General features: G+C 43.1%; 1 protein-coding gene across 1 annotated transcript; it reads left to right on the forward strand.

Moving 5' to 3' along the window:
• Nucleotides 1–1037: 1037 nt before the first annotated feature.
• Nucleotides 1038–3170, forward strand: fzd2 (frizzled class receptor 2). The gene has a single exon (XM_070980992.1). The coding sequence runs from the start codon at nucleotides 1187–1189 to the stop codon at nucleotides 2822–2824; it is 1638 nt and encodes a 545-aa protein (XP_070837093.1). The 5' UTR covers nucleotides 1038–1186; the 3' UTR covers nucleotides 2825–3170.
• The last annotated feature ends 9394 nt before the right edge of the window (nucleotides 3171–12564 follow it).

A 12564-nucleotide genomic window follows, 5' to 3' on the forward strand; every position in this document is an offset into this window, starting at 1 on the left:
AGCCCATAGCAACATCATGTCACACCCTGCCCCATATTTTAGGCCATTGTCTTACACTATAGCATTGTCCACCCTGGACTTCATCCAAACCATATAGATTTAAAGACGTCAGGTTATTATTATTATTATTATTATTATTATTATTATTATTATTATTAACATTGTTGTTGTTTTTCTCTTTTCTCTTTTGCCTAAAATGCATAATTTTGCATATAACTACATTTTACGTTTTACCATTACGTTTTTGAATTTTCGTTGCTTTGTAATAATTGCATGTATTAGTTGGACTATTTTGTATAGTTTTATTCACTTCGTTTCTGTTTAGCTTTTTTCCCTTCAATTTCATTGAAGCATATTTAGTTCATATCAAATGTATTACAATTCACGAGTTATTGACAAAGTGCATCAAACCAAATTACTACAGACAGACTTTCATAGATGGACTGTTTGATCAAATTTTGATGTGAATTTGAACACGACATGGGTGGGAAAGTTTAACACCTCCTCCAGAAAGTCTGGCTGGGCCACGCAATCCAGCTGTGGAGCCAAGTTTGACAATATGTGCAAAAATCAGTACACCAGCGACATTGCCTTCAAAATAAAAGCATATATTTTGACATACTTACCTATCATCGCCTTTTATCACAACTGGATAATATCAGTGCCGTTCACTTCTAATGAAAATTATTATGATGCTGTTTTTAATTTGGTCTGTCGTGTCATATTACCAAAACATGGATTTGGTGTATTTACATAATATAAATAATTTAGGCTCTTGGTTAAAAAAGACACAAATTCGTCGTTTATTATATTAAATATCTGTGCTATCGTGCTACCTTGGGAAAACAATTTTAGAAATAGCACATTATGAGCTATTTCTAAAATTGAGCCGGTCATATTAGTTAATTATAATATTATTTTGAAAGCATAACCGGAAGTTTTGCTTCTTATTGTAGCTACCTTGACATGGGTGAGTGAATCGGAGTTGTCGAAAAGAAAAAAGTGAGCCAGCAGTGTTCAAAGCGGAGACTAAGCATCAGGACAGCAGCTTTCTGGTCTTCACTGCCAGAATTTTGACTTTAGAAAGTTGTTCTCCCTCAAAAACTGTATGCAGAACTGATGATACATGCTGAAGAAATTCACAGCAAGTTCATCGCGCTAAAGTTGTTGTCTTAAACTTGGGAAGATGAGTTTTTGCGAGACCTGGACTGTTGCACTCCTGCTGCCTCTGCTGATATCAGCACAGTATCAAGGGGACAACGGGATAATCGTCCCGGAGCACGGATTTTGTCAGCCGATTTCAATTCCCCTGTGCACGGACATAGCCTACAACCAAACCATCATGCCGAATTTAGTGGGCCATTACAACCAGGAGGACGCGGGGCTCGAGGTGCACCAGTTTTACCCTCTTGTAAAGGTACAGTGCTCGCCGGAGCTGAAATTCTTCCTGTGCTCCATGTATGCGCCTGTGTGCACAGTTTTGGAGAAGGCCATTCCTCCCTGCAGGTCGATCTGCGAAAGAGCGAAGCAGGGCTGCGAGGCGCTCATGAACAAGTTCGGCTTTCAGTGGCCGGATCGGCTGCGCTGCGAGAACTTCCCCGTGCTGGGAGACGGACAGATCTGTGTGGGCCAAAACGACTCCTCCGCCGCCACCGTCCCACCCATCATGCCTGTCTCGGGGACCCAGGACCTGCCCGTGGTGCAGGCTATTGAGAGGCCTTTCCGTTGCCCGCCTGTCCTGCAAGTACCCCCATATTTGAACTATAGGTTTTTAGATGAAAAGGATTGCGCAGCTCCCTGTGATCCTTCAAGGAGCGGTGGGCACATGTTTTTCACTGACAAAGAGATTCATTTCTCCCGCATATGGATTCTGGTCTGGTCTGTGCTTTGTTGCGCATCCACATTATTCACAGTAACCACCTATTTAGTTGACATGCAGCGCTTCAGATACCCCGAGCGGCCCATCATCTTCCTGTCCGGCTGCTACACGATGGTCTCCATCGCCTACATAGCCGGCTACTTCCTGGGGGACAGAGTGGTGTGCAATGAAAGCTTCAACTCAGATGGCTATAAAACCATCGTCCAAGGCACCAAGAAGGAAGGCTGCACCATCCTCTTCATGATGCTCTATTTCTTCAGCATGGCCAGCTCCATCTGGTGGGTCATCCTGTCTCTCACCTGGTTCCTGGCGGCAGGTATGAAGTGGGGCCACGAGGCGATTGAGGCCAACTCTCAGTATTTCCACCTGGCAGCCTGGGCGGTGCCAGCGGTCAAGACCATCAGCATCCTGGCCATCGGGCAGGTGGAGGGAGACGTGCTCAGTGGCGTCTGCTTTGTCAGTCTCAGCAACCTGGACCCTCTTCGAGGCTTCGTGCTGGCCCCTCTCTTCATTTACCTCTTCATCGGCACCTCTTTCTTGCTGGCCGGCTTCGTGTCACTGTTCAGGATCCGCACCATCATGAAACACGACGGCACCAAGACGGAGAAGCTGGAGCGGCTGATGGTGCGCATCGGGGTGTTCAGCGTGCTCTACACCGTCCCTGCCACCATCGTCATCGCCTGCTTCTTCTACGAGCAGGCCTTCCGTGCCCACTGGGAGCGCAGCTGGGTCAGCCATAACTGCAGGGGCTTGGCCATCCCCTGCCCCTTGCAGACCGGGCCCCGCATGACTCCAGACTTCACTGTCTACATGATCAAGTACCTGATGACACTGATAGTGGGTATCACCTCTGGGTTTTGGATCTGGTCTGGAAAGACTCTACACTCCTGGCACAAGTTCTACACACGGCTCACAAATGGCAAACACGGCGAGACCACCGTGTAGAACAAAGACTAAATGTTGCTGGGACTAATTTGTGTATTATTACCTGTTTCTGATGTGATAGGTAAGTAGCACAGTGAGTAGCTATAGGTTCTTCAAGCATTTGTATTCACCTCAGCTTTATAGCCACACATGCATGCCAAACTGAGGGTCAGAGTTTGACAGAGGGGCAAGCTGGATAAATAAGGACTGAACCTGACTGTCTGAACAAATAACAAGCATGGCTATGAACGCCATGTGCTGAAATGCTCTCCTCCCCCCCTCTGGCGCTTCTCTTAAAGCCCACATAAACTCAAAGGGAGCTGTGATCCCGCAGCCAGGAACATGGAAGAACGGTAGTTTATTCCCTCTGTAAACATTTCATAGGTGAAATTGTAAATAATATTTGTAAAAACATGAAATTATATATTTGTATTTAAAGAAAGTAAATACTTTTCCTCATCTGCCAGTGTACCTGTTTCACTTTTTGCACTGTAAGAATGCCACATACTGTAGATCTAGTCATGCTCCTTTTCTATTAATTGCTGGTTATAAATGACATTTTTTATGAATTAAAAGAATGTCTGCTTCTCACTCTGTTGGATGATATCCCAGCTGCTTTTTAGCTCGCTGTACTGTGACTCCTCTTTAACCAGAAACATGTGCTGAGACTGCAAAATGCGCCGATATCATCAAATAGCTAGAAATCAAATGCTTGATATGATGCAGTCACGGTGGGAAAAACAGTATCGAGTGCTTTTCTTTATTTTTTCCTCCCTCCTTATGTTCAGTGTTCTTTTATGATTAAATAACGTCTTGATAACAAGTGATTTTCTTTGATAAAGGAACAGCCATGTTGTTTTCTCAAGGGGGGGTGAAGGTTGTGTCACACCTGAACATCTGTTGCCTCAGACTGGCTGGCAGCAGTAAAAGATTATTGGAATTCTTAATGGAAATTAGCTTCTTACACAAGACTGTAGCCATCTGGGAAATACAAGGAATGAGTTTATACTGAAAGCGTCAGCTGAACACACCTCTCCTGTTCAGCATTTATCACCCAGATTGTCAGTATATTCTGATATATTTCACATCTGCGTGTTTTGTGTCAGAGGAACCGGTGCCAGCCTGCAGGAATGTGGCAGAGGGCTTCCTCACACATGTACACTAACATCGCCTTCAAGTGCTAAACAAAACAAGAAACCTTTTTTTTTTTTGCCTGTTGTCAGAGAGGGCTCAGTTAAATCAACAGAAATTTGGCAAGAAAAGTCAGTGCTGCTGCATAGGTGTGAAAACGTTCCCTCCTGCCTGTTTGGCGAAGGGAAAACAAGAGTGCTCAGCTTTGCTGTAGTGTTACTTCTCTGGAACCACTGCGCTCGCTGCCAAGTTGGAATCCCCCAAGCCATGCACGGCTGAAATTGAGCCTTCTCTGCGGTGATGTCATGAAGTAGATGGGTGTGTTGGAGAAAGTTGATCCTCTTGCCTCAGAGCAGAGGCCCTGGGCTAGAAGCAGGCGTTTGAGAGTTGCACGCACATACAGTACAGAAATGTGTGTGTGTGTTCATATAGTTGCTGCAACGGGCACAAAAAACAGTACATGGTCACCGCGTTAGGCCGTACCTCTGTCGGTTACAGTGCGATGAGTGGCATCTTTGCCCTCGATGGACTTCTCTTTTATCTCGTGACCTGTTGGACAAGTTAATGTTTGCTTTCTTGAATCCTTATCTGGGCTTGAATAAAGAAAGGTTGTAATAACAGACAGGTGAGAGTGATTAAAGGTAGGAACAGATACTCTGAGGGGGGAAAAACCATAAATCTACCCTCTTACACCCACTCTGCCTCCACCCTCCTTCCCCGTCTCTGCTCAGATGAATGGGGGGAATGCGAGTGAGTCAGTGGAGCGGTGCTGGGCCTTTGCCGAGTGACAGACAGTCTCCTGTGTGCTGCTCACTTCAAAGCACCGCTGAAACCCGACTAGCTCCTAGTAAACAGTGCCGCCTGGCCCGAAGGGCCACTTCCTGCGCTTAACTCAACTTAATGGCTGGCTTGTTTGGCTTTGCACTGAAGCAGAGAAACGAATGAAGAGTGAGAGAATGAAGACAAGCGGCATGGGGTGGGGTGCTGGTGGTAAAGAGAGTGAGATTGTTTTAGGGTTTTGGGAGGAGGGGTTTGGAGACCATGATGGAAAATTCAGCATTATTTGGTTGCTTTTGTCTTTCTCCAGGGGAAAACAACAAAGAAAGGGGGAAAGAGAGAGTCCAAATGAGGAGAGACGTGACTGTGATTTTGTGAATATTTCAACTCAATCTTTGGATCTCAGGCCGTCAAAACTAAACGGAATCAGATGCCGTGCATTTAGCTTAGGCCAGGAAAAAACAGCTCCTCACAAAGACATTTTTCTCTCGGTAAATCTTGATGTGTATGTTGCACGACCCATCTGAGCGAGTTTTATATCAACCTGGCGGACTTGACCTTCGCTGTACATGCAGAGAACTTTTTGGAAATGTGAGACTTTCAGGTTAATAATACACATCGTAATAAAACGACTGTATCACACTGTTGGTATGAACTGCACAGGAGGTGGTAGCTATCCAGAGCAGATTAAATTTGCTTTTAAGTCGGTGCCCAGTTTTTCAGTGGCAGCCGTCTCCCATGTTGTTGATCTCAGATCTTAAATCTTGCATGCAGCCATTTCCTGCTTGCTTGAAGGCAAGAAGGGACAAGCCAAGGATCGGGGGTAAGACAGGAAGAATGCTCCTCAAGTTGATATAATGATGTCGCTCTTATTGCAAGAAGGCCTTGGCACGTCAGAAAAGGATGGTGTTGTTAGTCACAAGCGCCAGTGTTCTTACTGTGGAGCTATTGTTAGAGCAACTCTTTGCTGTATGAGAATGATATCAGGCCTGTGAAGGGGCTCGAAAGCAAACAAAGGAAATCAGGACTGAGGAAAAGAAAAAAAAAAAAAATTGGGGGAAAAAAGAAAGAAAAAAACTACCCAGACATGTAGTAAGACTGTTTCTAATCAAATCTTGGCATAAACTCAAGAAGGACTCATGCTCTGAAGGCTAACACTAGATTAGTTGCAGTCATACATTATCCTAACCATAGGAGAGCGGCTGAGATTTTCCAGAGCACACACTGCGTCTATCTGTCTCGCTCTCCGTCGAAATCTCAACAGGAAGCGCAGTATGTTCTTTCTCCTCCTGTCGTTGCTTTGAGAGGCGGCCACTGTGAGTGGGATGGAGCGTAACAAGTTGGCAGGAGACTGAAGGTTTAAATGTGCGTTTCAGCCCCCAGCCATAAATACTGGCCCTGACAGTCACCATGAGGAGGTGTCCCGCTTTTCTCCATCGATCCTGTATCCACTAAAATCATTTCTTTAACTTGACGCGTCTCGTTGAATTAACTTGACGTTACTTGTACAATTCAAAGGCATATTTTTTGGCTGAAAAATATTCGATGAACGCTGGGGAGCTTTCTACTTCACCACAGCAGCCATGGTTGTTGTAGAACTGCATTGCTTGGCAGAAACTAACATAACCGGTTCTACGTAAGATAAATCTGAATATCTTTTATTTACTTTAACATTACTTTGAGGATTCGTCCTCCTGGTCTCTTTTATGTTTGCATCATGCCTTACAAGATACCCAGATGTTCTTAAATCACCAAACACAGCCTCTCATTCCTTGTTGCCTAAATAATCAGATCAACATGTGGGCTTCGTCTTTGCACCAGAGGCAAATATATTCGAAACTGTGCAAAGGAGTTCAGCCCACCAAGCTTCCTAGCTTCTTTGTGGCTCATTTTCATGCCTCGTGCACACCATTTGTCTCAGACTTTATTGCTCATAAGTGCACAGACCTCTCAAGGGTGGCTTTGACAAGAAAACAAACACAGCAGACTAGTGGAGAATGACTCTGCAGCGTTAGGGGAGCTTGTTTTGCCCCTCCGTCCTTCAGGGCGAGGGTGTGCTGCATGAGCCATCAGGGTAGAAAGTGGGAGTGCCTCAGAACCTCTCCAGCTGCTGAGCAGAGAGGTGCCGACAGCTGCGTGACAGATATTTTGGGAGCCTGCAGCACGCCTGGGATAATAATGGCCTTGATTGGGAGGAGTGTGTGTGGAGGGAAGGGAATGGTTAATGTGCATCCATACACCACAGTGTGTACACAATCATGCCACTGTCGTAAACTTTTTGGGGTGATGGTGCGAGGATAACACAAGGAAGCGTCTGGTGTTTTAAGCTTCTGTGCGACGTCATCGGTGTCTGTCTTCACTCACAGCTCAAACGCGCTGGTCGAAACTTGATGCAGTTGTGTGTTGTGTGTTATTAAGTTGCAGAGCTTTAGATGAGCAGCTGCAGAGACTAGACAAGTGTTAACCTGTTAAAATCAAGGTATATTTTATATATATATATATGTGTGTGTGTGTGTGTGTGTGTGTGTGTGTGTGTGTGTGTGTGTGTGTGTGCGCGCGCACAAGAGTTTAATATCATAACATCTGTGGTTCTGAGGCATGAAGCTACTGAGATGGATCATGTTTTGGAGTATGAATAATGAATATGCTGATAGCCAAAAGCATTTTGTTTGATGTGTCATGTTTCATCGTGTCCATGTGTCTTGCAATGAATCTGGGGCCTGTTGTCCACTAGTAAGTATGTACTTTAACAATGAAGTACACACATTGTGGTTTATTTTGACACATCTTTGTTTAGATGTGCAGTGGTGGAATGTAACAAAGTACATTCACTCAAGTATCGTACTTCAGTACAAAGTCGAGGTACTTTACCATATCCATTTTATGCAGCTCTACACTTCTACTTCACTACATCTCAGAGTAAAATGCTGTTCTTTTTACTTTTTACATTTGTCCTAACAGCTTTAGTTGCTTTCCAAGTTACAGATAAAAGATGATTTTATAGAAGAAGATGCATAGAATCTACCCAATGGTAAAGAAGTTAAAATGAGCTCAACCTTAAACATCCCCAGCAGTACGATGCAGCATAACACATTAATGCTGCAGTAATATTAATCCAAACACATCATTTAAAATAGCAAAACACTGACAGGACCATTTGTCTGCTTAAATAGTACTTCTGCTTTTGATTCCTGACCCTCTTATAGTACTTACTTATACTTTTGAATAACTTATAGTGCAGTATTGCTTGTACTTCAGTAAAGGATCTGAAGACTTCTTTCACCACTGGGCATGTGCAGTATCAGCGGACAAAATGGCACCTTTGTTGACTTCTTCTTTGAAACTGTTGGACCTGCCGCCTGACCAGTCTTCTCACCTCCTGTGAAATGCTGCAATAATAAATCTGAGTTGTTAAATGCTATTTTGGCTTGTGAACAAAGCCTTTTCCAATCCAAACAGCCAGTGGGTGGAAGTAAGAGATATTACATATGGTATTATTACGTAATATATAATTTCTTGAGATAACAATGGGCCTAAGTTTTGTTCCTACGCAGCCGGGCCTAAAAAGTGAGTCTAGAAAGCTGCACAATTCAACAGCTGTGGAGGTAATCGCTGAGCTTTTAACTGATGAATCAATCTACTCCCTGCAGATACATTACAAGACAGTAAAATCATTCTTACTGGCCCATTTATGCAATATTGCAGCACTCTGAGCACCTGCATCTACAGGTAAACAAGGTGTGTTAAACAGAGTGAGGTAGCTTTAATCCAGTCTGTGGCTATAGTTACTCTCCCATGGGCCCCAGTAAGGCCTCAGGCTTCGACGATGACTTATGGAGACGGCTCCTCTCTGGCGAGCAGCAGCCCCCCTGTTTTAATGGAGGCGCTCTTAACAGCTCTTTCTGAGGAATTTACAGCCCTGGCCCCATCCCACTCCAGTCCAGGAGAGGGAAGGCAGGGAGGGAAGCACACTGCAGCCTTGTCCCAACAGAGCCAGCAGTGGAAATGTACAGCTTGAGGCAAGGTGGCAGAGGAGCTCCTGTGTGAGCGTTGTGTGCCCATCTCTCTCTACATATCTGTGTGTGCGTTCACTGGGCTGTATCTGAGCTTGTGTTCATGTGTGTAGATCTCAGTGAATGAGTGAGTGGTTATAGGAGGGCTCCAGTTCTGTAGGTTTTCTCTGTAATTTCACTCTCTGCACAGCGTAATCGCTTCCATGTGGGCCCTCACCAACAACAGAGTGGTGGAGGGCCTCATTGCAAAGGTGGGAGTTAAACAGAGAGACTCATACAGGCTCACAAATGCTCTCTCTCACGGAAAAGGACTGCCAAGCTTGTTCATGAATATAACTGAAGGCAAGAAGATGATCTTTTTTTTTACATTTGGGAAGGTTATTAAAATTCATATCTGACTGGCTGTTACTTCAATCCTGTGTGATGTCATTTAAGTTAAATTCAAAGACCGTACATAACTGTTTCACCATAACAAGTCACAAATGTGTCACATCTCAGACCTGCAAACAAGATAAAATCTTGTTACTTCAATCTCTCAATTTGAGAAATAGTAGGAAGTCCAACATGCCTCATTTATTCTCATTAGCAATTTCCTTTGGAGATACTCAGAAGTTTTGTGGTGTTCCTTTGCATCCTGTGTTTTTGTGTGGTGGCTCCCGCCACACATGTTGAGCTGTCGGCCTGGAATGCCCCAAGGACTGCTGGGCCAGACAGTCACGGTCAATGTGTGAAGCCAACAGAGCGAAAAACAACGCGACCTTTTGCACAACAGGCTCAGCATTTTAAAGACACCTCTACAGAGCTCGTTTGCTATTTCAGCCGCAGGGAGGAGAAATTATGAGGTGCAAGAAATCCTGATAGGAGAGAAGGTATTTTAGGAAGTATGCAGTCAGAAAATGTAAAGCACGGACGGGCTAACGTGATCTGAGCTGAGACTAAGCTCTAAAATGAGCATTTGGAGTTCCAAATACTTCATTCAAACAATGAAATACAGTAGGTGATGTGGACATAGTTATGGTGAACAACACCCCCTGCTGTTTCAGCTGATGTACTGCTGCAGAACACAGTGCAAAAAACAAATTAACCACACAAATAAATCATGATGAAATGGTCCCTCAGCAGTAAACTACGCAGTTATTTGGTTAGTTGTTACCATGCATAAATCTATGCACAAATGCTGGATGAGTTTTAGTCTGACAGACATTATTTCCCAGAAGAAGGCCCTTTGCAGAAACACATCAACTTTAGTGGGAATAGTGAGTGGTGGTGTGGCCAACAGGCCACACAGCAGCTGTGGCCTCTCAGTACTACAGCCAGAGGCAATATATGACTGTTTGTCCTGTCTTCGTGGGAGCTGCTGTGGGAGAAGTCAGGGGTCACTGGCCAGCTTAAGTGTTACATTTTTCGCAGCACCTTGAAAGCCTCCTAATATTTTCACTGAAAAGTTGCATGCGTATGTCATTGTTTTATAAAGTAAGCACAGAATGTCAGGAGGTTCCTCAAGCCACAACTCTGCAAGTTGGGAAGGAGAAAATTTACTGTAAATGGTGCAGAGGAGGACGAAGTACTCAGCGATACCTCAGAGTTTTGCCACAGGATGAGTCAAAGCCATGCATTCAAATATTTAAGTAAACGTACAACAGTATCAGCATGAAATATACTCAAAATACCCAAAAGTTTAAGTATGCATTATGCAGAATGGCTATAGATTATAACACTTGATATGCAAGAATCATTGAAACTGTGCAGCTGATGAGAGTGGAGCTGATTTTAACCATTTAACATGCTGCTGGACAGCTTGAGAATTTCCTCTGGATTACAATGAAGTCTTACTGTGACCTCACTTGTAATTCTTAAGCATACATTTACATTTACATTTAATACATTTTCCTACTTTTTCTTATGGATAACATTTTCAATGCAGAACAATGAACAGTGTATTTTACAGTGTGGTGTTAGTACTTTTATGTGAGTAAAGAATCGGAATACTTCCTCTAGCAATTGTGCATAGTAAAGCAAAGTAAAGTAAAGTTAAGTAAAAGTAACTGGAACAATGAATTTAGTTTTTCACTTTATAAAGCAGAAGTCAAGAATTACAGGAACACTGCTGCATCAACAGAGTGGAAATACTATGTTGGTTGTAGATATGGGAGCAGACGCTTCTAGCATGTACATATTTTCCCCTCTAGATGGCGCCAGTGTCTTCTTTCTCAGAAAAGAGGTAGAATTATCTTAACATAAAGATTTTCATCATTATTTTCAAGTGGACAGTATGATTCCTTGTTTAACCTTTTGCCTAAATGGAACAACTAAATATAATGATTTTAGAGACACAACAATGATAGAAATACAGGGTGATGCACAGGACTGGTCATGAAACATAACACAAAACAAACAAGGATGAAATAATAGTTACAATAATTACTACAATGATAGACATCATGAGGTTCCTGTCATTTCGATGGGTGTAATCAGCAAGTATTTCAGTGGAAATCTGTCACTCACCCATCTGTGTATTGCTCGAACTAAACAAACTAAATGGTAGATCACATCTCACTCCCTGTTTTTTACCGGAATTACCTCAACCTGACTCAACTTGAATGTCACAGTGCATTTGCATCACTTGTGGAAGCAGGCTTGGGAAAAAGCAAACAAAGAAATGTTCAGAGGGCATTTCAGTTGACGCGGGCAAAGCCGTTCATGTAAAGGCAAATACATCTTGTTTGATACATGTGCTTTCAGACAGAGAGGACGATTTCCTGCTGTATGACACTCTTTTTGATATGGAGACATTTAATATTGACATTATCAGAATTATTTCACCCTATCTTTATTAACTGACTTATTCTCTGCCTTTTGTTCACCATTAATTTTCGAGGTTGATGTATGATGTGAGCATAAAAATGAGAAGTCCATATGCTGTCAAATTCTGAGATGAACGAGGAAACAGCTCTATTTTAAAACCACAAAATAGTTTTGTTTTTCAGCATGATATGAATTGTTAATATGTTTTATGCTTCTTGTCATCGCTATTGTGACACGTGTGTAGTAGTTTAATACTCATTTTAATGCCATTTCCATTGATGTTTTTGATCTTTTTGTTCCACACATTGTCCATAGTTTTAACATCTTTTCTTCTTCTTCTTCATCTTTCTTAATGGCGGCAGTTTTGTAACTGCATTAACTTCCTCAAACAGATGTCAAGACACATGCTGTCGCCTTTTTCACCAGAAATAATGGTCATTACAGGTTATTTATAGCATACTATAACACTTACATTTGTACTGTGGAGATATGTGAATGACAGGTGTTGCATGTAACAGTTTCAGGATCAAAGTGCGATGTTGTTGTGCTTTTCTTTCTGTCTTTCACAGGTAGATGAAATTATCCACCTTTCACTTTCTTTAAAGGTAAGTTTTAGGTTTCATGTTGACTCTCATTGCATCAGTTTCACCTTTGAAGCACAACACAGATTCTTATCCAGACTAAATCCTCCCTTCCATGTGCTGTGACTATCTCCAGTCTACATCTGTCCCCTTAGACTGAGGAGCCACGGTGGATAGTCCTCTATAGACAGGGATCTTTCAGTTTCATCACAGCAGTCATTCCAGGACAGAGAGCAGACCAAACTACACTCACGCTGCAAACTGGTGAAAGCTGCAGCGTGTCGATGGAGGAGGTAGATTAATGGGTCAGTCAGCATGTCTCCCTCTTCTGCTGTGGACTCCATTGTGTGTAGTAAGTGGCCCCGTGCCTAAATTACATTAATTATGCTCCTATGGGCCAAGGCTCTGTGGGAGAAATGCAGCATTATCAGTCAGCTTCCTCTTAATGAGCAGC

The sequence above is a fragment of the Chaetodon trifascialis genome, chromosome 15 (genome assembly GCF_039877785.1).
Source record: "Chaetodon trifascialis isolate fChaTrf1 chromosome 15, fChaTrf1.hap1, whole genome shotgun sequence".
Taxonomy (NCBI): Eukaryota; Metazoa; Chordata; class Actinopteri; order Chaetodontiformes; family Chaetodontidae; genus Chaetodon; species Chaetodon trifascialis.